Source organism: Histomonas meleagridis, assembly GCF_020186115.1.
Source record: "Histomonas meleagridis strain 2922-C6/04-10x chromosome Unknown contig_25, whole genome shotgun sequence".
In the NCBI taxonomy this organism is placed as follows: Eukaryota; Parabasalia; order Tritrichomonadida; family Dientamoebidae; genus Histomonas; species Histomonas meleagridis.
Genome location: NW_027150831.1, coordinates 57755 through 83839, shown reverse-complemented (window position 1 = coordinate 83839; position 26085 = coordinate 57755). Strand labels below are relative to the sequence as shown.

At 27.7% G+C, this 26085-nt stretch overlaps 6 protein-coding genes across 6 annotated transcripts; 2 read left to right on the top strand and 4 right to left on the bottom strand.

Annotated features, from left to right (window-relative positions):
- Positions 1 to 1582: 1582 nt before the first annotated feature.
- GO595_004086 (uncharacterized protein) lies at positions 1583 to 2966 on the bottom strand (the record flags this gene model as incomplete). The annotated part of the gene is made up of 2 exons (XM_067917179.1): positions 1583 to 2250; positions 2324 to 2966. 2 exons carry the CDS (start codon positions 2964 to 2966, stop codon positions 1583 to 1585), a joined length of 1311 nt encoding a protein of 436 aa, XP_067775624.1.
- Positions 2967 to 18110: 15144 nt separating this feature from the next.
- GO595_004085 (STE family protein kinase) lies at positions 18111 to 19399 on the bottom strand (the record flags this gene model as incomplete). The annotated part of the gene is made up of 2 exons (XM_067917177.1): positions 18111 to 18117; positions 18477 to 19399. 2 exons carry the CDS (start codon positions 19397 to 19399, stop codon positions 18111 to 18113), a joined length of 930 nt encoding a protein of 309 aa, XP_067775623.1.
- Positions 19400 to 19479: 80 nt separating this feature from the next.
- Positions 19480 to 20223, top strand: GO595_004084 (microfibrillar-associated protein 1; the record flags this gene model as incomplete). The annotated part of the gene is made up of 1 exon (XM_067917176.1): positions 19480 to 20223. The coding sequence occupies one exon, from the start codon at positions 19480 to 19482 to the stop codon at positions 20221 to 20223; it is 744 nt and encodes a 247-aa protein (XP_067775622.1).
- Positions 20224 to 20831: 608 nt separating this feature from the next.
- GO595_004083 (UPF0553 protein C9orf64-like) lies at positions 20832 to 21818 on the bottom strand (the record flags this gene model as incomplete). The annotated part of the gene is made up of 1 exon (XM_067917175.1): positions 20832 to 21818. One exon carries the CDS (start codon positions 21816 to 21818, stop codon positions 20832 to 20834), a length of 987 nt encoding a protein of 328 aa, XP_067775621.1.
- A 1317-nt stretch (positions 21819 to 23135) lies between these two features.
- Positions 23136 to 23846, bottom strand: GO595_004082 (DEAD-box ATP-dependent RNA helicase 27; the record flags this gene model as incomplete). Its single annotated transcript, XM_067917174.1, has 1 exon — positions 23136 to 23846. The coding sequence occupies one exon, from the start codon at positions 23844 to 23846 to the stop codon at positions 23136 to 23138; it is 711 nt and encodes a 236-aa protein (XP_067775620.1).
- A 535-nt stretch (positions 23847 to 24381) lies between these two features.
- GO595_004081 (small GTP-binding protein) lies at positions 24382 to 24825 on the top strand (the record flags this gene model as incomplete). The annotated part of the gene is made up of 1 exon (XM_067917173.1): positions 24382 to 24825. The coding sequence occupies one exon, from the start codon at positions 24382 to 24384 to the stop codon at positions 24823 to 24825; it is 444 nt and encodes a 147-aa protein (XP_067775619.1).
- Positions 24826 to 26085: the final 1260 nt, after the last annotated feature.

The following is a 26085-nucleotide window of genomic DNA, read 5'->3' as shown; positions in this document are numbered from 1 at the left end:
GATGCTAACATAAGTGCTGTTTTAAATAATTTAAATAATTTCCAAATATTATTTTGAAATAAAAAATTATTAAAATAAATTTTATCTTTAGCATTAATAAGAAATTCCAAAGAAAATACACAATCATAAATAAAAGTTATAAACCTTCTTTATACTTAAACTTAATATATTTATTGATTCTAAGGTAATTAAAAAGTTCTTCGTTACCTGAAAATGTTAAAATTTCGTAAACATAAGTTTTAACAGGCATCTTTTGAAGTAAGTGTTTTAAAAGTAATAAATTACCTGTTTGAATTGCCGTGATAAACATTTATTTATTGATTTCCATTCCTTCACTTTCTAAAAATGAGAAAATCTCAAAATTATTATGCGATATACATAAATCACCTAATAATGTTAAATCTTTTATATAAATGAGTTTATTTTCATAAAGATAAATAAATACATCATTCCGATGAAGCATTATTAATAAATCATATGAATCATCAAAACTTAAATGATTTTGTTCACATAAATGTATCATTTCTAAGTTACCACCAGCAGCTGCATATTTACCTGTTTTTGCATGATTACAATAACAATTTAATAATAAATATCTAAAACATTTAATTGATCCAAAAAATACTGCATAATCAATTAATGAAACATCTTCTTTATTAATAAAATCACATCTCTCATAAAGTGATGGTTCAATGAATTGATTAAAATCAAAATCATTTTGTGATGATATTTCTTGAAGTTCTTCTATTTCATCATTTCGAATTATTTTTGCAATTTCATTTGGATTTACTCCTTCTTTAATAAGTTTCTTATGAAGTTCAATCATTCTTTGATAGTTCTTCATAATTTTCTGATATCAGAGAATAATCTGAATCACACAAATCATTTTCATCAATCAGATATACAAAATATGGTAATTTCTTGAATTTGAGTTTGTCCGAACTAATCATTTTGTTTTCAAGCATTTTTTCTAGAAGATAACTTGACCCTTGAGTTTTTATATTAATAATAAGAAGATCTATAAAGATATCAATCATTGATTTTTTATTTGAATCATTCAGAATTTCTCTTTCTTTTGAACCATTTTTAAATATTCAAAACATAATTTGTAATTGTCATTTGATACAAAATATGAATATATAAATCTGCATAAAGCTAAATTATATGAATATGAATATTCTTTGGAAAAATAAGTCATGAAAGAACATACTGATTCATCAATATTTTTTTCATTTAATTCAAATACACTTTGTTCAATAGACTGTAACGCTTCTAGGTTTTCATCACTATTGTCTTTAATTTTTCTTCTGTTTCGAAAATGTTTCATTTGATATCAAATTCAGAATGCCACTTTTCACATAAATTTATCAATAATTTTATAAATTGTTAAATTTTTCAAAATGAAAACAAAGGCACATTAAGACATTCTCTGGTTCCTACAGACTCGAAAGTTTTACGTTTTTTATATCAAACAAAAAAATATCAAAAGAAAGCAAAGAAAAATATATATAACCGCTATTGAAGATTAAAACGAACTGAAAAAACATACTTTTACGGTTATTAGCATGAAAAAGTGGATTATTTATTCCAAACCTTTAAGCTGTTGGTTCAGGAAATTTTGATCTTGCAAATCTCTTGCCACAGCTGAAATTGATGCGTACATTGGCTGGCTTCCAGGTACCTTGTAACCCTTCACCATTGGCAACGCAGCCCAATTTCCATCATCTAATCTCATCAGCACACAGAAGTTAACAGCTGATCCTGATCCCTTTTGTCTTGCTTCTATTCTAAACAGTTCTATTTTTGCCTCTTCGCAATGTATCTGTAAGAATCCTCCTCTTAAGAAGTCAAAGTAACCACTTTCTGCTACAGACACGTAAATGTTCAAAAATTTAACTTCGTTTGGCAACGAACTTAAATCAATTCTTGATATAATAGTACCAAGGCTGAAGTCCCAATGCTTTGTTTGATTTCTAAAATTCCAATGCAGTGCATTATTAAATACTGATGGCTTATGATGGTTAGCATATCCGATTACGTTAAATTTACTATCGATAGCGCCAATTCCGATATCGAGATCTTTTATAGAAAATGGAGGCAAGTCATAATATCCATAAACTAATAATGACTTTGGCATTTGTTGCATTTGGAAGAAATTGCAAAGATAACGAAATGTCCTTGGCTTTCCTTGTTCTAAATAATATCGTACGAAAGGAGTTGCTTTGATGCATGACTGTGGAGTAACAATGTCTCCTTTAATCGCATAATAAAATTGTTGCGGAAGTTGGAATTGTGATAACGCATATGAATTGGTGAGTTTAACATAGCAAGCAGCCTGGAGGTGCTTTGTTAAGTGGATGCTCCGTTTTATCACTAATGTGTAATAAATATGACCCGCTTATTGTGTCTTTTCCTTGGAAAGAAATGGCGTCTTGGAAATATACAATTGGTTCAAGTGATAAATCTTGTGATGTTCCAATACAATTCAAAATTACAACCCCTTGGTAGTTATCAGTGACTTCAATAAGTGGAACATATATTAAGAAATCAGGCGTAGGACCTTTTTTAATCTTCCAGCGATTGATTGAGGCTAATGGAGTCCAACCAGTAGGGAAAAATTGTGTAGCGTGATGGTAAACTTTGATTCCATTGTCATCAAGCGGTGCTGGTTGAACTCGACAACAACCCCCATTACATAAATCTAAAGTCAAAAATGAAATGTTTGTATTACGTCGACCTGGATTTAATGGTGGATTAAATTCAAGATAGAAAACAAGTCGGTCGCCATATAATGATGGATCGTGTTGATTAGTAATATGAATACGCCTTATTTGAACTTCAATCGTGGGTTCACCTTTGGTTTTAAGTTTGGTATCAAGTTTATATTTAACGGTACGATCAAAAACTATTTCGTTTGTTGAAAAATCAAGTTTAACATTCCCAAGATAATCATCAGATCCAATCATATCATAATCATAAACTTTGATATTAATATATTTAAGAAATGTTGTGTTGACTGCATATGTAATTATGAGTTCTTGATCCCATACAGGATTTAATGTTTTCTTTATAATTTTTGTTTTTGCAATTCTGATGTCTTTTCCACCACAACGAGCTTCGATGATACAATATGGATCAGACTTACCATTGATATCAGCAGCAGGTAAATTTGAACCACGGACAATGTAAATATGAAACACTTTTAAAAAACAGAATAGCTTTGCTTCACTTTATTTATTTTGAAAGGGTGATGTGTTTTTAATTCAGAGACCCATTTTCAAAAATTCAATTTTAAAAGATCGTTTTGGAGGTTTGGCTTACGGTCATTGAGCAGCAAAATTGGCGTTCAATTTTGAATCGAAAAAGGGGTTTCATTGAAAACATTGAGAGCTATCTCAATCAAACATTCAGTGAAGAAAAGCTATCTCAATTTATGTGCACATAGAAATTGAATATATGAATTTTTTTTTCTCGAAGTTGGGTTGAACTCTTCCGAAAAACTATATTTGTTTAACAAGAGACATTTAGAGATCTCATAGCCATCCACGGATTAAGTTTAATTAGAAATATTTTTTCGTAATTTTTTTTTCTTTTTTTACTTACACACTAAAGATGTCTCGTGCTACAAACTCAATTGAAGAAGATGGTGAATCCCTAGGCCATTAGATTTGACGTTTCTTGAATCTACATCAAAACTTTTGTATCGGCATGAAGATAATGAAAAGGAATATAGAGAAAAAGAAGTTATCGATTTAAATAATTTCATATTTTTCATTAAATTTTCTACTTATTGAAAATATTTTTTAGAAACTATTTTAATATAATATCAATAATAAAATATTTATTCAAATTACATGAATAATTTATCAAAATTCTCAAAATTAGTGAGAAAAGGTATTCAACAAAAATTTTAGTGCTTCAAAATTGATTATTCATCTTAATTCATTGTTTTGCTTCTGCGATATAACGAATTTCATGAGTACATGTTCAAAATAGAACCTGATTAACATATTATGAAAAAAGATAAATTTATTTCGAAAACCAAACACGCAAATCATTTCGCTCTGATTTATTTCATACACATAAATAATTTTTTGCACTACTTACAAAATTAATTTTGCATACATAGTAAAACCATCACGAGAAAAGTATATAGCAAAAATACAATGGTCAATGATAAGAACATTTGATAAGTAAATTTCGTTTCTTTAAAAACGATTAATAACAATCACTCAAAATTTGAGTTGAATTGAATCAAAAGTGACATATTAAACGTTCAAAATCTGGCCGTTTATTTTTTCATGGGGCGCCCCGTCAAAAATTGAATGCTCTTTAATCCATCTTGATGCAAAACCAAAACAGAAAAACAAATCGACAAGATACATCTAGAAAAGACAGAAAGCACTCAACCCATGATCTTGTTAAACATGGCAGATCATATTTTGATGTTTGGACAATTATACCTTTATCATTATCAATTTTATTAATGGTTTCAATTTGGTTTGTTTTTTTCTCAAAAAACCATACTCTAAAATTTTGTGAAAACAATTTTCAAAAAGAATGCATTCCATGTCCTTTCAATGGAATTTGTACTGATGGAAAATTAAAATGTAAATTTGGTTATAAAGTAAAAAATAATGAATGTGTACCTGACAGTGTCCGCCAACAAAAAATATCACATTTTATTGCTTCACAGATAAGTGATTCTTGTCAAGAATCCATTCCAATTGATACGCCGACTCTTTATGAAGAATTTGGGAAATCAGAATTTTTTGAAAGCGCGTTACAATTTGTAACTCAAAGCAAATATGACATTAATTTTAATGGTAAATATTACATCTCATATAAACCGATACAATCATTAAAATGTAAGGTCATGAGTGTTGCAGAAGCAAATAGATTGTCTGTTGTATTGATGTGTATTTGTTTATTACTAATCACAATTTTCATCATTTCAATTCAACATAAAAAACGAATTCAGAATATGATCCATACCCAAGCAAATCGAATAATCAATCAGCTTGCTGCAGAAAACAATGGTAGCTTTGTTTATGAATCAAATTTTGCGAATAACAAAAACGCATCAAAAAATTATTGGCAAAAAGTGACGCGCGAAGTCGAAAGAAATAATTCTGTAATTACTCTAAATGGAAAGCAAGGGAAAATGTGGAAAATATGTGATGAACAGTAAATGTTTGTGTTTATTTACTTTTAGTTTTACATATTAATTGTGAATTAGTATAATAACATTAATTAAACAAACAAGTTTAAATGACTATACTCTATAATTGATAAAATTATCATTGTTTGCTCAAGTGAAACACTTTATTTTCTCTTTTTAGAAAGCTCCTACATTTGTATCATAAAGTCTGTTAAAATTTATTCATGGATATCAAATCTGATAAATTATAGTATTACAATTTCAAATGTTATACTGCGTTAATGATCTCGATTATAAATATAATTTTATTGATGACTTTTATTGGTGAAACTGATTTTTATATAACTATTTTGCACTTCCATTATAATGTAATTTTAGCAGTTCCTTTTTCTAGAATTTTTCATTTGGTAACCTATTTTTTTCATGTTCGTGAAGTAAATTATAAATTTCTTGATATCCTCTTGAAGAAGCAAGCATAATTGCTGTTTTAAATTTTAGTAAGAAATTCCAAACGAGAATAACATACTGAATATATTTAAAATAAACTTTAAACATGTTAAAAAAACAGTTTGTAAATCGATGTCGATTCCTTTTTGTTCAAGTAATAATTTTACTATATTAATATGATTATGATGAGAAGCAAGCATTAAAGCTGTCCAAAATATTTTAAATATTTTCCAAGTATTTTACTTGATCATAAAAATATTCAAATAAAAATTATGAAAAAGTTTGAAACATTTTGAATATTAATATCAATGTTTTCATCTTTAAGAAGATATTCAACAATATCAATAAAACCTTTTTGAGAAGAAATCATTAGTGGTGTTTTAATAAATGTATTTAAATATCAAATATTATTTTAAAACATGAAAAAAATGATATCTATATCGAAATAAACATAAAAATATTTTTGACATTTACATCAATATTCAGATATCCAAGTAAAGATTTTACAATATCATAACTATTATCTGAACATGCAATTGTAAGTGCTGTTTCAAGAAAATTTGAAAGTTTACACGATTGAAAACAATTTTAAATATATTAAATTAATATTTTTTTTATTTATATCAATGCCTTCTTTTTGTAGTAGCATTTTTATGATATCATAATTATGGTTTATGCAAGAAATTGTAAGAGCTGTTTCAAATAAATTAGGAAAACTCCAAAAATTATTTTGATATATTAAATAAGAAAAACAAATACTAATTATTCAAATAAAATATTAGTAAAATTAAGTTCAATATTACTTTTTACAAGAAGTGCTTGGACAATATTTGTATAACCTTTTTCACATCCAATTAAAAGTGATGCTTCAAATTTTATATATAAAATCCATAAATTTTTACGAAATTTTAATTTTTAAGTAAAAACATCAAAAAATATTATTAAAAATTTTTAATATTAACATCAATTCCTTCTTGTTCAAGAAGTAATTTAACTATATCTAAGTGATTATTTTCAATTACTTTAATAAGTGCTGTATTAAATGATTTAAATAATTTCCAAATATTATTTTGAAATTTCAAATTATTTATATAAATTTCATATAAAACAAATTAAAATCTTGAGCATTAACATCAATTCCTTCTTGTTCAAGAAGTAATTCAACTATTTCTGTATTACCATTGTAAGATGCATCAATAAGTGCTGTATCAAATAATTTAAATAATTTCCAAATATTATTTTGAAATAAAAAATTATTAAAACAAATATCAAATAAAACAGACAAATATCTTTAGCATTGATATCAATTCCTTCTTGTTCAAGAAGTAATTTAACTATTTCTGTGTGACCATTGAAAGATGCATACATAAGTGCTGTCCAACTTATTAAAAAATAATATCAAAATTTTAAACTATGACCCAAATATTTTAAACATTCATCAAAACAATTTAATGTACATCTTTTGCATTAATATCGAATCCATTTTGCTTAGTAATAAAATCCACAAGTTCTACATTATTTGAACTCGAAGCATAAGCCAAAATATTTTTTGGAATTTGATTATTTTCTATAAAATTCCTAACAAGAAACAAATTACCGCCTTTTGCTGCTTCATTAATGATATCATCATTAATTTTCATTCCTTCTTTTAATAAAAATGAAAAAATTTCATATTCAAAAAACTCAACACATTTCTTTCCTAATTCTTCTAAATTATTGATTTCTTTAATTTTATTTTCATACAAATAAAGGAAAACATTATTTCGATGGAATTGAATTGCTGCTTCATATGCATTTTCAAATGTTGAATGATTTTGTTCACATAAATGAATGATTTCAATGTTTCCACCTGCAATTGCATATTTACCTGTGTTAATTACATTTGCATCATTCATAAGTAAATATTTAAAACATTTTATTGATCCGAAAAATGCTGCATAATCAATTAAAGAAACAATATCATGTTCATTATTAATAAATGTATATCTTTCATAAATTGATGGTCTAATTGCTTTATTAAAATTGAAATCTGTTTGTGATGATATTTTTTGAAGTTTTTCAATTTCATCATTTCGAATTACTTTTGCTATTTCATTTGGATTATGTCCTTCTTCAATTAATTGTTTATGTAGTTTCCATTCATCTTTTTTGAGTTCATCAAATTTATCATGAGGGAAATCAAAGTCTGAATATTGATTTTCTTTGATTTCTTCTGGTGTCATCATATGTGCAAAGTATAATGTATTTTTCGGAAAGTTTGAATCAATTAATTTTTCTTCATACATCTTATGCAATATATAATATGAATCATTCGAATAAAGTGAAAGAAGAAAATTTTTAAATCCATTTATAATTTCATAATTTCTTTTGAAAATTTTTTCTTCTCTAATTTCTAGATTTTTTAAATATATGAAATATAAACGCAAATCTCCGTTCTGTCGAATACAATAAGAATATATGAGCTTATAAATAAGAAAATGAAATGAATAAGAAAAATTTTCATCAAAAAACTTGAGTGTTGAAACTATACATTTTTCAATATTTTTATCATTTAACGAAGATATTATATCAGATATTGATTGAGAAATATCTTGTTTTCCTTTAAACATGTTTTGTTCCATTATTTATTGACGCTATTTCTTTCTTGTGTGCTATTTTTGCATACAATTTTTTATATAGTTTACATATATTGACATTAAGTTTATATTGTATACTTTATACAAAAAATACTTTTGTATTTTGATCAAAATGAAATAGAGAATTTTCAGGAATGATAGAAGTATCCTTTGTACTAATCAAATATTTGATTTTATTCTGTGTAGGAAATATTAAGTTTTGAAAAAATGAAGATACTTAAAAGATTTTATTTGATCATTAATCAAATGATGATTGGAAAATAGATCAAAAGACATAAGGAGAAGAATCGAACTTGAAGGAGAACAAAAAGAAAGAATTAAACTTCACAGTGCCTGGAACTATTACCGGTAACAGATGCATCTGCTCTAGCAGCATTACTTTTATAAATAAATTGAACAAATCAGTAGATCGCATGTGGTATTTTGAAAGAAAAAGCTTTATTTATATAAATATCATTTATCATACATTTTCATTTTGTTCATCAATCAAAAACATTACAATTCCAAATTCAGTTACAACAATTGGAAGTTCAGCATTTGCATTATGTTCTAATTTAACGACATTAACACTTGGATATGGAATAAGAAATATTGAAGGTTCAGCATTTGGTAATTGTTATAATCTTCAATGCATTTATTATTATGGAGATTCAGAACCAGAAATTGGTGAAAGTGCATTTTCTAATGTTTTTACAAGTGTTATCACATATCCAACATACGTAGGAAGTAAATTTGGAAATTTAGATGTTGATAAAGAAAACACAGAAGGAACATGCGAACCACCTCCAACGCATTCATTTGGTCAATCGAATACATTTACTGCATCACTTCAAAGTGATATTTCATTTTCATTATCATTTTCATATACATTAACAATTACATTATCAATTACACATTCATTAACTATTTATGAAACAAAAACGAAATCATTTTCATTATATATAAATAATTCGACATTTTCATATATTGAAACAGAATTTATTTATTACAATTACACGATTGTTATTTATTCGACTTATTGTAATTATTATTCTAATTTCTTTACAATGTTTTACACTTCCAATGAAAATTCGCCAAATGGAATTACGACAAATGCTTTGATTGGAATTATTTGCGGATCATTTGCATTTGTTTTGATCATTGTTGGAATTGTTATATTTTTAGTGAAAAGTAATAATAAGAAAGAAAAATCGAAATCAAAGTTACAATTCAAGGACACGACAACGTCAAGTACAAAGCAAATCGAAGAAGTAAATAGTTTAGTTGAAGATATTGCGAAAGAAGATGAAGTCAATTGGCTATGAATAAAATGTGTAATAAAAAACATTTATTAATTTAATGTATCTCTAAAAATTATGTGTTGTCAGATAAAATAAAATGAAATCATGTTAACGATAATATCATTTTGACTTTAAAATGTTTTGAATTAGCTAATTTAAATATGAAATGATTTTTATGATGTTTAAATAGTATCACTGACTTCAAATATAATAAGGTAAATATTGTTGAACACCGATCAATAATTTTGAATTATGATTGTGTTTACATTAAATGTTCAAAAGCTTTTGAATGAAATGGGATAAACTTTACTTGAATTCATTATTCTCAAATAAATTTCCAATTCTTACTGATTCATTTATAATAGAATTATTGATTTTCATACCATCATCAAGCAAAAATGACAAAATTTCATAATTATAAACACATTTTCTCCTTTCTTCTAAGTTATTAAATTTCCTTTCATAAAGAATATGAAAAATATCATTTTTATGGTATCTAATTCTTTATAAGCATCTTTAAATGATGAATGATTTTGTTCACATAAATGAATAATTTCTTTGGGTTATTTTCATGAGCATAAAATTTTCTAAATAACACAAAAGTTTGTTTTTATTAAATTAATAAACAAATTAAAATATTTTGTTCTTAAAATATGTTTATTTATATCTGACTGATAAATTTTTCTTCTTTGAAATCGTCTGCAAATGGATCTTCTTCAATATTTGAATTATTAATCCCAACTGAAAATGTATTATCTATTTCATTAATATTATTATTATTTTCATCTGAAATATTCATTTCTTCTTCATTTTGTTTCCGCTTCTTATTTTGATATTTAATCATAAATATTATAATTATCATTACAAATACAATAATTATTACAATTACAACAACAATTATAATGATAATTAATGTATTATTATCATTAGTGTTTATTATTACATCTTCGATATAAGAAATATAAAAGAAATTAGAATAATAAGTAAAATATTCTGGATAATATATAATTGTATAATTATAATATATGAAATCGCTATAAATATATTTAGTTTCAGATTCAATGAAAGTAACTGAATAAGATTTTAAGAAAGTATAATAAATTGATAAAGTTTTTATAAACGATAAAGAATAAGTTAAAGTAATAGTATTAACGAAAGTAAAATTCATCGAAAATGTATTAACATAAGTATTTGAATCAAAATTATTTTTTGATTTCGTAAATGTGTTTGAATTAGCAAATGTATTTATGTTAGTAAATGTATTTGAGTTAGTGAATGTATCACTTTGTGTGTATGTGAATGTGAGTGTTGGCGGGAGACATTCGTCAAGTGTTGTTCCCTTAGTAATTTCCATATTTCCAAATGTTTCATTTTGATATGTTTCTATTGTCATAACTCTTGTCGCATTGATATTAACAAATGCATCATTTTGTATTTCTGGTGAATTTTCTCCATTAAAATGAATACATTGAAGTGATGTACAATTAACAAATGCACATGAATTAATATATTGAACATTTTCATCAATAAAAATTCTTTCTAAATTATTACAACTTGCAAACGCATAATTCATAATAGAAATGACTGAATTAGGAATTGTAAATGTTTTACTTTTCATATTCGGATAACTAATAATTTGTGTAATTTCTTTATTATATAAAACGCCATCATTTTCATAATTCGAATATCCAATATTTTCTTCTGAAACATTAATAAATTGAAGTTCTGTACATTCTAAAAATGCATTTCCAATTGAAGTAACAGAACTTGGTATATAAATATTCACAAGGTTTGTACACCCTCTGAATGCATCTGAGTCAATATTTCGTACGCCTTCATATAATGTTATCGTTTCAAGTCCTGTACATTTATAAAATGCATTACCACTAATGCTATTACAACGAATTGTAATATTATTTAATGAAATGCATTCTGTAAATGCACCACCTCCAATTGAACTCATTAATTTATATGGAAATTGGACATATTTTAATTGTTTACATGATGCAAACGCTCCACTATTTATATTTCCAACTGACTCTCCAATTATTACTGTTGTTAATAAAGGCCATTCTCTGAATGCATTACTTTCAAGCTCGCCAACATTAATAATTATAACGTGCTCTGTAACATTCATATAATCATTTGAATAATCAATGGAATCAGATATTGTGAGTGTTTTTGTCTCTTCGTCATATGATTGCTTTGTATTAACAAAAAATATAATCATTAAAATCAGAATAACTTCGTTTTTTTGATGAATGATTTTCTGATTAAAATAAATTTTGGAAAAGAAAGTAAAAACAAAAAATATAAATACAAACAAAGTTATATTTGAATATATAGAAGTAATTAATACATTAAATATCTTTGGTAGATTTTTAAGAATATTATTGCTGCAATTCATTGATAAATTACATTGAAAACTTTCATTAAAATGATATATATTATGCAGGATATGAAAGATTGTAGTTATTTTGGAATAAAAATACGAAATTATTAAATTTGAAGAAACGAAATGCTCAAAACCTATTCTATTGTTATTTAGAGAATTATTGAGTGAAGCGAATTGCAGTAAATGATTTATGTTGTTTGCTGTTTGAATTTTTTGTAAATATATTTTACTCTTTATGAGTTCAATCTTGTTACTTGGCATGTAATGAATGCTTTTGTTATGCACATGCTTGTTCATTGTTTTATTTTCAGCCAGAGAATATAAATAATATTTATTTGAAATAAAAACATGTTTGCTGAAATTTATGAGGAGGATGAAAGTGCCAATGTGAATTAATGTTATCATTGATTGAGGATATCCATTATATTTCATCGATTTGGTATATGCGTTTCCAATATAAATCTGGTTTGGTTGTAACGAAAAACCTTCAATTTTTCATTTAAAATGTGTGTAACAACTGTTGTTCAATGTGACATGTGAGTTTTTATCGAAATTATTTTGGATGCCAAGGCACACACATGAAGCATTAGGTGACATGAGAAGATCTCATTTACTTTCTCACAAATGAGGACTTGACATTTGAATGGGATCAAAGGAAAACGACAAAAAACAACCAACTTTTTATGAAAAGAAAGTTTAAATTGAATGTTCATTCAACTTTTGTGTGTCCATGTCAAAATTGTGTACTTCAGAATTATTTGAAAAGTGACCGTAAAAGAATTTCTGTCGATGCGACATCTCGAGTGAAACACACAAAAATCAACGTGAAGTATAGAAATCATGCCGAAATATCAAAACAGATTTGAAACAGCTGTAATTATCAAAATAAAAATATGATTAGTAGATAAAAACTTCCATCAAAATTTTTTTAATAATCTCACAAAACAGATTTTTTTGATTTTTTTTCACAATAAATTAAAATTAAATTCAGGCGATTTTTAGGATTGTATTTTATTTTTCTTATGATGAAATATGTTATCAGAGATACATTATATGTTATCACGATTGCTATTTCTTGGTTTGATACAATTTTACCGAAAAAAATTTTTTTGAACTTTTCGCCTCAACTTTAGGTACAAATGATTATTTTGAAAGAACCATTATTAACATCAATAATTAAATTTTAAATTTTTTTTTCTAATCGCTTACAGTTAAATTTTCTTGTGATGAAACGTTCCTATATAATATTACCAAAAACTCTTTTCATTGACTTTTTATTGTTTTAAAATTCGATCAAAGTATCTCTCTTTTTTCATGTCTTCTTTGATACTTTGATTCAGAGCAATAATTCCACCTACTAAGCCTTTACCACTGTAAGTACGCATTGTTGGTACTATTGCCCAATCACCATTACATCTAAATATGGAAAACATCCAAACACAAGAATGGAGCCCTTTTTTTTTTTTTTTTAAACCCATTAATTCCAAATCATCTTTTGCATCATAAACTCTAAAGAATGCGCCCAATTTCGTATTAAATTTCTTGTTTGTATTTTCCGAAACTCCGAATGATAAACAAAATACTTCTGGAGGCAATTGATTAAGTTTGATAATAGAATATATCTCTCTACCAAATTCATTTTTCCTTCCATTTTCATCAATAGCATGTTTTTCTGCATCATTGAGCATCGATGGCTTTTGTGGATAAATAAAATCGATGTGATTAAAATTGATATCATATGCAATAAATCCTAAATCAAATTGGAAACCAGCCGTAGTTAATAATTGATGTTCTGCAAAAATATGTATTGTATCAGGTAATGGTCGTTGGAAATATTTAAGTGCAAATTGAATTGGAAATGGATCGTCAACGTTTAAATTAATACGATGAAATATTTTTTCATCCGTTACATTTTCATTAACAACTAAAGACTTAACACTTAATAAATAATTATGCATATTCTTGTTTGGAAATTATTTTGGATGCCTTCATAGGTAAATTTTTATTGCACTTTATTGCACAAAAAAACGCTGCATAATTAATTAATATAACATTATCTTTATTAATAAATGAACATCTTTAATAAAGTGATGGTTCAATTATTTGATTAAAATCAAAGTCATTTTGTGATGATATTTCTTGAAGTTTTTCGATTTCATCATTTCGAATTATTTTTGCAATTTCATTTGGATTATGCCCTTCTTTCATATATTTCTTATGAAGAGTAAAAGTATATTTTGCAAGTTCATAATATGAAATGAGCTGGTTACGATATTCAAAATACAAACCATTATTACCCTTTATGCGATGTAAAAAATGAGGATGTTTATTTAAATCTACAAATTGATTCAGGATCAATTATATGATCTCCATCATATTTTCAAGAAGAAAAATTGATTCATGATAATAAAAACTACTTTCTTTTTGAAGATATTGGTTAAAAATATTAATTATTTCATATTTACTGTTATTAGATTCGTTTTCTTCAAGATCTCTTAAAAAATTTATATAAACATCAACATCTTCATAATGAGAAACTAAAGAGATGTAAACAAGTTGAACAATAAAAAGTTTGGAAGAATATGGATAATTTTTATCGAATTTTTATTATTGCGTTGCTTCTGAAATATTTTTGTTTAAATTAAAAACAATTTTTTCTGCAGTTTGATTTATTTTATTACATCCTTATTATGTGATTGATAATAAAATTGATAATTTCGATTCATTTATGGGAATAAAATCAAAAAGTGAAACAAATTCATAGAGAAACCGTTATGACAAAAAAGTAAACGGCTAAAAATTGCCGCCAGAATGAACGTACACACTGAATACAGAGATTCTTATTGTTGGCAGTATGGACCACAAGTTAAAAACAAAGATCACTTTGAAGAAATTATAAATGAGAAAAAGGATGGAACATATTCAAATACTCGCCCAATTAGAAAATTCAAATTTGAAATCGAAGCAGAAAAGTTGGAAAAAGAAAAAAGAGAAAGAGAAAAAATTGCATCCTTGGCCAAGTCTTCTCGGAAAAGCACCTTATCAAATAATTCAAATAAATGCCCACAAACTAGAGTTAGAAATCAAAAAACTCAAAAAGTTCAGAACACAAAGAGAAAACAAAATAGTATATACAGATCAAAATCATCATCTTACAATATTCAATATGCTAATCCAAATGTAGTTATGAAAGCTAAACTTAGACCTTATATTCTTGCGGAGTACTCACGTCCCAGACCAGTCCCTGCTGTTCATGTTCACAAACCTGCATTCTTTTCAAGTCCAAATGAAATGTCACCAGAAGAAAAGCTTCAAATGGACGGTCCATTTTGGATCCACTGGCCATATGATGAACCTCTTCCAAAAGAGTATGCAGCGTTACAAAAGTATATACAATCTGGGTAATTATTATTTATTTCAAATTTAAATAAAAAATTAACATAAACACAATCCCATATGATGTTTTAATAAAAACAAATTATTTATTAAGATTGTTCATTTTGATGGAAATCATTAATTGACAATTCTTGATTTGATGGATAGTCATTTGAAATCGAAGTAAAAACATTTGGTGATGCATAAGAAATAAATTGCATCAGAGCTTGAGCCCCAAGCCACTGTAGGTATCCTGTTGGATCAGATTCCATAGCTTTTCCTTCAAATCCCAAAAAGGCCGGTAAATTAATTTCTGTTGCTCTCTTTTCCCTTGAAAGCTTTTTTAGTGTTGGTTTTAAATAATGATATTCTGGATATTCTTCTTTAAATTTCATCTGTTCCATTTGTGCTTTTTCCACATAAGGTCTTTTTTCATCGTCTTTCATCTTTTTCCAAATATCTCCCAACATTTGTGTTATTTCTTTGTTTGAAAGATTTGGATTTTGCTCATGTAAATCTTTCCTTTTATGATAGCAAAAATTTAAAAAAGAGTTTAAAGGACGTCTTGGTTTTGGTTGTGTATCGACTGTGCTTTGAAGATTTGCAAGAATATCTTCTGACATTTTTAAGTTGTTTTTGTTATGTGGACGTTAAGATGTTGCACGTTAATTTTTTAATGAAGAAAAACATCAGTTACATTGATTTATTTATTAAAATATGTTGAAAGTTTTATGTATGAATCAATTTGGTCAATGAAAAAAAGTACTTTCAGGTAGTAATTGTAGTTTTGAATTGAATCATAAACAGTAGATATGTATTGTTCAATATCTTTGAACTTTTCATCTTGAAGATATTTTGTTACAAAAACACTGACACGCCCTAAGCTGAAAGCTATGGTTGTTTGTATTGGAATATTTCTTTCAATATTATGATTAAAAAACTCCAAATCTTGTACAAAAGAAGAAAATTCATCAATATCACGCTGCTGATAGTACATAGATGCACGCATAAAATTGAGTCTTTTTTTAAAATATTCGTAGCTTTTTGTGAAATCAAAGAAATTTAATGGTTTTCTGAATTCATCTGCAATTTGACTCCATTTCTCTTGTAAATCTGAGCTACAGTTGGGGAATTTTTTTACTTCCTCAATTAAACTTTCTAATTTTTGAATTTGGAAATAATTCATTTGATTAAGGGAACCAAATCCTCGAGTTTTCGCATCATCTGTAAGCGCAAGGAGAGAATCATATGCATGAGTTATTTTTATTTTAAATTCTTCTAAACATTTATTTTTTTCCATTTGTTGCTTTTGACAAACGGTTATATCCAATGACCGTTTATTCCATTTTCTAAATTGTGATTGACATAATTAAATCGATTTAATAAAGCTTTATTCTTTTAAATTTAGTATAAACACATTATAATTTAAATTAAATTTATGAATTATGAAAAACATTTTTTGATGATGAAGATTGAGGATTTAAAATTATTTTTTTTATCACATTGAAATTCATATTTTACTAAAAAAAAAGTTCAATTCTATAAAAACAGTTTTTACTAACGCCAAAAAATTTCATTCACCTGACAACACTCTTAAGTGCAAAGCTGCTCTTTGAAGGTCAAAATTATCAGATTCAGTTAATCCTACAAAATTTCTAATTATTTCATTTGCGATTCTTCTTGGGTTTTGAGATTGAATAACATATTCATTAATTATTTCCATGAAAACGACACCATTTTCTTTTTTATTAACATTTACCAAGTCAACAAGCTTATTCATAAGTTCATTATCCAAAGTTTTCAAAGCGAAATAATTACTATTTTGAATTATAACTTTTATATCTTTAAAGAAATTAATTTTTACGAATGAATTAAAAGCCATTTCGATTCTATTTAATAATATATTATAAATCAATTTGATAACATTCGTATTCATTAATTCTTGATTTATATATAAAGGATTAAAATTCATCCAAATCGATAATGTGTGTATAGCTTTATCTTGCCATTCATTTAATAATAACAACGATTTTAATGATGAGAACAAACCCGACTTTTGTGCTCTATATGCAGTAAATTTAGAAATTGTTGGAAGCAAACATAAAAGTTCATAAATAAACGAAAGTGAAATATTTTTTGAAATCGAATTTATGATTAATGTACAAAGTCCTGAATCAACTGCTTTTTCAAAAAGAATTGGTTTATATCGAATCATTTTTGTTAAACATTTTATTGATGTTGTACTTAATTTAATATCATCTGAAAAGCCAAATGTGATAATGGGTTCAATTAATGATATTCCATTAATTTTATCTTTACAAAGGAAATCAGAAAAAAGAATATCGAAAATTGTTAATATTTCTGTGATATAATTTGATTTTAAGTTTTTTATTGTTACCGAATTTTTTATTAAATATATTAATGGTTGAATATGTTCAGTATATTTAAGTTTAATAATACTATTAAGTGGTAAAACTTTGATATTCAATAATAAAGAATCTGTAATAAATGTTTTTGATTTCTCAAAAAAGAATGAAGATAAATGTGGTATATTTAAATTATCTGAAAGAAAATCAGAATTTAAACTTCTAAATGTGGAATTTAATATTTTTTGATATTCATCAAATTTAATTATCGATTTAAATGTTATATTTATTATAGAAGTAATTAATTCTTCATCAAATGTTTTGATAATTAAACATTTTGGAAGAGTTGAATCTATTAATAAATTAAGAAAAGTTGGAATAAAAATAGTTAAAATTGGAATTTTAGAAAATTGTTTCATATATTTTAATAATCCATTTGCAGCAAATAATTTAAAACCTTTCGAAGATTTAATAATAATTAATAAAGCAACTAATTTAAATAAAATGTTTTCTTCATTAAAAAACTTTTCTAATAAACAATGCTCAATTAAAGAAGTCGCAATTTTTTCAGATTGTTCAATTAACAATTGTATTAAATTTAATGTTGGAATATAAAATTCTTCTTTTTCAAGTCGTTCAATTAGCATTCTAACACCACATAAATTGATAATTAATTCCGGAATATGTTTTTTAGTTTTCAATAATTTAATTGTTGTTGATAAAGCTTGTAAATAATCCTTTTCATTATTCAATAGTAATATTGTTTCTTCAGGTGATAATTGTAATTGTGTTGTTGTAATAGTTTTACATATTGACTCAAGTCTTAATGAAAGTTTCTTAAAATCTTGCGATTGCTTTTTGTTTTTGTTGGTAAAAGATCCTTCGATTTGTTCAACATATTGAAGAGATTGTTGAATCCATGGATGTTTTAATAATGTTATTGCTTCAGGTCGTAACTTTGGATCTTTTTGAAAACATTGCGAAAGAAAATCATAACATAGCTCAGAAATATCATGTGGAATAGGCATTGGCCTTGGCCCTGCAATTTGAAACATCGCTGGTACTGGCGCCATTTCAAAAAATGGCGGATAACCTTTTAAAAGTTCATATGTTGTTGCACCGACTGACCATATATCACTTTTCTGATTGACGGGATCATTATTAATTACTTCCGGTGCCATCCAATATGGTGATCCTGCACATTCTCTTAATGTATGTCCATAATCATTAAGATCTAATGCTAATCCAAAATCGGCTAGTTTTGCAATTCCACCTTGGAAAAGTACATTGGCTGCTTTTATGTCACGATGAATGACATTTTGTTTATGCAAATATACAAGTCCTTTAAGAATTTGAGAAACATAAATTGCTGCAACTTGTTCATTAAGTGTTCCATATTTGTGAATAATGTCAAGAAGCGAACCGCCTTCTGCATACTCCATAACAATTTGTAATGATCCTTTTGAATCGAGAAAAGAATCCAAATATGGAACAATAGCAGAATGATGAAGTCGTTTTAAAAGATCTAATTCATCCTTGAATGAATCAATAGAGTCTTTATTTGTTAAGCATTTAATTGCTACTATTTTACTTGTTTCTTGATCAAATGCTGAATAAACTAATCCGAATGCACCTTGCCCTAGTTTAGATTGTTTAATATATCGTTGTGAAAGATCAATTCCTTTCTTTTTAGGGACACGTTTTCGTATTGTTCCCCTTGTTATTTGCCTTTTTTTCATTTTTTTTGGATTATCTAAACGTACAAAATTTAAATTTTGATTAAACGGTTTTGGGGCACCCCATAAATTTCAACCTTTTAATGAATGATTACTACTCCGATTACTCGGAGTCAGAACCTTTAAATTTTGCTATTTCTTTTGTCGACAAAGACCAGCGAAAAACAATTGCGGTTGAAGAAACAGAATCCGAATCAGATGAATCTGAGAACAAAAAACGCCAAAAAGAATCACGAAAACTTGCAAAAGAAATTGCTAAAGAAGAAAGTGCATCTGACATAGATGACATAGATCCTTTTACAGATCCACCAGCTCCTGAAACCAATGATTTTGAGTTAAATCAAGAAGAAGAATACAAACTTTGGGTAGAACGTGAAATAGGTCGTCTCAAAGATGAGCTTCGTCTAGTAGCACAAGTAGCTTATGATGCAGCTAAAACAAAACAACAACAATCTATGAGCGATCTTGAACTTGCCAAACTTAAGAAGCAACATAAGAAGAAACGTGGTCACATGAAGCTTATGCAGAAATACTACCACGTTGGTGCCTTCACTAAGAACACAACGTCCGAGCGCGCGCAAGAACTTCTTCAGCGTGATTTCACAACCGCTGTCGGTGACGATCTTATGGATAAAACAGCTCTACCCAAGGAAATGTACGTCAGAGGTGACGACTATGGTAAGAAAGGACGTACGAAGTGGACGCATCTTACAAATGAAGATACAACTACAAGAGAAAGTAGGCACGAGCAGGCTTTGCTTAGAGATCTTGATAGGCCTCAAAATAATGACGTGTACGCGCCAAGAAAGAGAGAAGGAAGAAAATAAATGTGTGAAAATATACTTTTTCTGTTTGTTATTTGTTTTTTCCCGAAATTAATTGAAGAAAAAGTATTACGCTTTTTGGAATGCCCGTGATGTTAGCTATATAATATAAAGAACTGATGCAAACGGTTCTTAAGCAAGGACATATAAAATTTTTTCATTTATTTTTTTAATGTCGTCTAATTTTACGGAATCATATAACTGGTTAGTAAAAATGACATTTAAGTTCGACCCATAAATATAATTTTTTTTAACGAATAAAAGAATTCATAATAATATTTATTTAAATTATTTTAAGTATAACTTATGAAGTTTATTTAATTATGTTTATACATTGAGATGCTACACTTGGAGTTGGGCACCCTATACATATATTAGAACTCTCTAAATTAAACTGAAGAAAAACTTAAAAAAGATTATTTTTTAGATCAATTGCTAATACTATCATACTACATTACAAGCAATCATTCCAATATATCGTTTTCTTATTTTAAATAAAATAAATAAACAGAGTGTTAAAAATATGTAAATTAAATGTTCTTCTTCTTAAATATTTTAATTTTATATTTTATTGATTATCAATTAAAAAATAATCCAATCAATAACTTGAGTTAATAGAATACGCTTCTTGTTTTGTGAATTGGGATGTGATTCATTTTCTCTGAATTAGCTTTGGCGTAATCCCAAAGGATGAAGTCGATCAAAACTGACGGGTGAATTTCCTTCATAAACTTTTTCAGCTTCTCAACGGAATGGATCGAACAGCCGCGAATTTCGCACTCCATCTCGCAGCCAGGCTGTAAGTGCGGATCTTCTCGTAATTTTGTCATCAATTCATCGCTATAAATAATTAATCCGAAATAGTTCAATGCTTGTGGAACTCGATAATCAGCAAACATAGTAAGCTTATCTATGTCGTTGAAGTGACAAACAGGATCATTGTCAGCCAAAAAAGCAAAATGTAAATCTGCTGCTAAAATTTGAGCTCGCTTCAAGAAAAAGACTTCCCTTCCTTTATAGGTGTATTTATCACAATAGCTTTTGAGGTTCGTGCTGACTAAGTTAACAAGATTTACAGCAGAATTTTTTGTGGATTTTATCATTTCATATGTGCAACCATTAAAGTTTTTCATAATATAGCTTCCTGCTTCATGAAGAACTTCTATTCTGTAGTCCAAAAGTGGAATTTCTGTGGTTGTTTCTGAACTGAAAATATCTTTGATATCAGCAGAAGTGCAATTTTGCCAGAATTCTGGACTAAGAATTGGCTTACCTTGATCAACGGCACGTCTTATTGCTGCAACAAGAGACATATATCCTGTATATAATTTATCATTATATTTAACTGTAAAAAGTGGCTGATCTTTTTCTGCCCAGAAAGCAAAATTGAGCGTATCAGTAAGAAAAATCCAGGAAGCTTTTTGCTTTGGATCAAAATATCCAGGATGAAGATTACTTTCGGCCCAATTTTCTGGTTTGTAAGCGTTAACAAGAGGTTCAAGGACTTCTGCCGCCTTCCTAAAGTTTTCTTCTGGTCCAAGCTTTATGTTATTTGCGTTATTGCAGATGAATTCCGCTGACTCTGCAACTTTAGTCATGTTTCGAGTGATTCAAACAGAGATTGTCAATTTAATAAGTCTAATTTTCCTGCTTTTTACATACTGTAATTAAATATAATCCTTCATAATAAAGAAATACATTGTTTTAAAGTATCATATAAAAACTTTTTCTGCTGTTTTTATTTTCATTTTGGAAATCAAATAATAATTACATAAAAATGAAAAGCTTTAATAACAAGGGAAAGCAAATCTTCTTCAAAGGTTAATTTAAGTGCTTTTTTTAATTGATATATGATGTGTAATATAAGGATACATAATTTCATGATTTATAGTTTCTGTGGAAAAAGACATTAAACATTTTTTACACTATTCACCTAAAGTATTTTATGACACAATAAATTTGATTTCTGTTTTCAAGATTAAAATAGTGAATAAAATTTTAGCTGATTCCCCTTTATAACATAACGCAAACATTTTTTGTGGAGAAAGTCTTAATTTTTATCTCCTTACTTTATATTTCAAAAATTATAAATATCCCACGAACGATATTTATTGATTTTGATCATCTGGGTCAAATATAGAGTTAAAACAATTGTCAGGAAGCTGTTGTTGCGATTGAAATTGGTAGTTTGGTGTTGTCATTCTCTGTAATGCTGAATTGGCTGCGGACATATCTCCTTTACCATTTATCGAATAAAAAGAAAGGTACCCAATCAAAATGTTGTTGAGAACATTTTGAGGAAGATTTGCGAGATGTTCTGGTAATGTTGTTTTGGATTTCTGTAAAAGAAGTTCTTGCTCTTGCCTCTTTTTTCTAGCTTTCTCGTACTTGTATTCTGGATGTTTTGCTTTGAATTCTTTCTGCATTTCTTTAGCTTTTTCTTTGTATGGTCTTTTTATTGATTCATCTAAATTTTTCCATTCCTCTCCCAGCATTTTTGATATTTCAATATTTGGTTTTTCTGGATATTTCTCTCTGAATGAACTTCGTTTTTCTAAACAATATAATATATATGCATTTGGAGGTCTTCTGTTTTTGGTTTCTTTGGAATCATCAATACTTACACTTTCCATAATTTCTGGTGAGGTCACCCCAGTGTTAAGATTTATAACTGAGAACGAGTCTATATCGTCCATTATTTTTTGGCGCGGTTTTTTGACGGTTTTGTTTCAATAAAAATTTCAGTTATTTCACATCACTGTTGTATTAGTAGCTTTTATTAGGCGAAAAACATGTATCATCGATAAAAAAATCTTAAAACATTGTTAAGTTTTTCATTGTGATTAGTTTCTTAAGAGTTTTTACAATTGTAAAAAATATCAAATTAATGATTTTTATTTATTTTAAAATAAGATTTATTCTAAAGGAAGTTTTGGAGGAGCCTTAATACCAAACGAGTGTGCAACATCAAGTAAGGGAAGTTGCCGAGCACAGAAAATATCTTTGTTTTCATGATTTACATATGTCCTTATCAACTCGCGGTATGCTTTCTCAGAGCTTTCATAGAGTGGAAAGCTCTTCTTAAGCAACTTTTCCAATTCATCGTATATATTTGGAATTTTCTTTTCATTAAAAGGCAATTCCTTAGACTCTATTTTGGCATCTCTTTCGAAATCTGTGACGTATTTTTCTTGGGATTTATCCAAGAAAAGGACGAATTTGTCTGGTTTCAAATGGTTAATTATTTTTATCTCATCAATAGTTTTGCTTGGAATGTCATACTGTAGGAAGTACTTAGGTTTTATAAAATCGTATGACGGTAATAATTGCTGTGAAACAAAAATTAGTTTTAATTCTCCTTCATTAAAACGCTGAAGTTCTTTTCTAATCAGTTCAGGCATTAATTCAGGTGGCTCTTCAGGAGCTGCTTTAGTAGGCATTTTTCCACTGATGCTTCCGGCTCTGATATCCAAGTTATTAAAGAAAATTGAAAGAAATTTTGTTGTTGAAGTACCATTGCAACCAACAATAATAGTATCTGAAATATGTGTCCTTATGAAACCAACTAAAGTCATCAAACGATGTTTATGGGGTATAAAGCTATGGAAATACAAGGTTTCGCTCATTTTGTGGTCGTGGCCACCTCAAAAAATACGTTTATATCACGAAAAACTGACAATGTAAACAAAAGCTACTTCTTCACTGGGAATCTGAGCTCAGATTCCACTAATTTCGCCAGCAAACCATGTTCCTGAGCAAGGGGATAAAAGTATTCAAAATGTAATTAATTTTTTTTTTGAGAAAAATTTCAATATAAAAGATTCATTTTAAAACGCAAACAATTCCAAACCATTTTTTGTTAATTTAAAAGAATGCCTTGCAAGACAGATCGATATTTTTAAACGAAGGAATTTTCCAAAAAATGAACAACTTATGGAGGATTGGAACGAGTGAGGCACTTTTTATTTGATTATTTATGAGGTTATGATTTTCACTAACTTTGTTAGATTGAAAAAGAAAGGCTAGGCTAAAACAGAAATGAAAGTTGTTGTGACTGGAGATACACAAGTAGGAAAAACGTCAATCATAGACCGGTTTACAAACCATAGGTTTAGGGAGACGACATCTCCAACAATTGGAGCAGCTTTTCAAACCCATAAAATGACAACATCAAAAGGAGTTGCAACTCTTCAAATCTGGGATACCGCAGGACAGGAAAAGTACAGAGCTCTTGCTCCAATGTATTTTAGATCAGCAGGTGTGGCTATTGTTTGTTTTGATGTTACAAATATCGATAGTTTTACATCCCTTGACATTTGGTTGAATGAATTAGAAAGCAAGGCTCCACCAGGGATTCCAATTATTGTTGCAGGAAATAAAATAGATTTAGAAGATAGAAGAGTTATTGATCCTAGCAATGCCGAAAAATATGTAAAAGAGCGTAACGTTTCAGAATACATTGAAGTGTCTGCGAAAACTGGCGAAGGAGTTGATAAATTGTTTGAAATAATTGCAGATATATTCTTAAAACAACCAGAAAATAACAAAAAAGATGTCGCTGCACCTTTACCAATTGAAAGGAAAGAAGAAAATAAATGTTGCTAAAAGAACCAGCTTTGAGTTCTGGGCCAGAGTGTTTTGAAATTCAATTTTTTGTGTTAAACGATTAGATGCGTTCAATTTATTTTTTGTTAACTTTACTCTGTCATCCGTTTTGAAGGCTTCGAAAAATGAAAAAACATGTTTCAAGCTTTTCGATAAAGGATGGAATGTCAAAAGAACTAATAGACAAATTTAGAGAAGCACAAATAGCACTTAACAACGAAATAGGAAATAACGAGGTCGAAATTAATTATCGAGAAAAAGAATACAAATTTCTCGAAACAAGATTTCTAAACAATTTAAATAGCCAAAAAGATCACTACGTTGTTATTTACCTTTACCGTAGTTTATATTATTCAAAAGATAATACTCTACCAGCTTTCTATCAAGCATATTTAAAACATAAAAAAATATCACCTCTCTTTTATAATTCTCCTCCACTTAGAGATCTTGTTGCTTCTTTTGAAAATTGTAACGATCCAGAATTATTAGATGTATTCACGTTTGGACCATTTCCTTCTTATTTTTATTTTTTTACCACAAAATTTGGGAATGAATTGTTTCTTCAAACAATATCATCCATTAAAGACAAAGAAAAATTTTATAGTTTTTCAAGAATGGCTTTTTATTCACCATTATTTCTTCGATTTATCAGCAAAGTTTTTATTTCCACCATTTCCATGGTGAAACCACCCATTGGGACCGTATCACTAGGTAATACCATTAAGCAAAGATGGAGAATTAATTCGCATTTAATTCCATCCTACATCATCGACCTTCTCAAAATTGAAAGGGACGATATAAAGCCAGCTAATATTTTGTATAACGGTTTTTTTCAAGAAGCATGTTCCACACCAAAATCTCAAGTTTCCTTATCACAAATTGCATGTCTCACTGATTTTTTTCAAATCCCATCTGAAAGCCTTATGCTTATTCTTCAGATGGTCTTTTTTCCAGGGGATCCGAACAATATTCTTCAAGATCTTGTTGACATAACATTAAAAAGTAAAACGCAACCGATCAAATTCATCACCAATAAAGACAAAAACAACGTACCAAGTTTATTTACTTCATTAGTTATATCGTCAATTGATCATTACTTCATCACAAGTAATCACAAATCAGTCAATAAGTCAAAATCATATTCGCCATATGCTACGAAGCCACCAAACTTAATCATCGAAGATTCAATTCATAATCAAAAAGAAGCAACAATGGCGCAAGGAAACATCAAACCCGAAGTACCACTTCGACATTTATTAA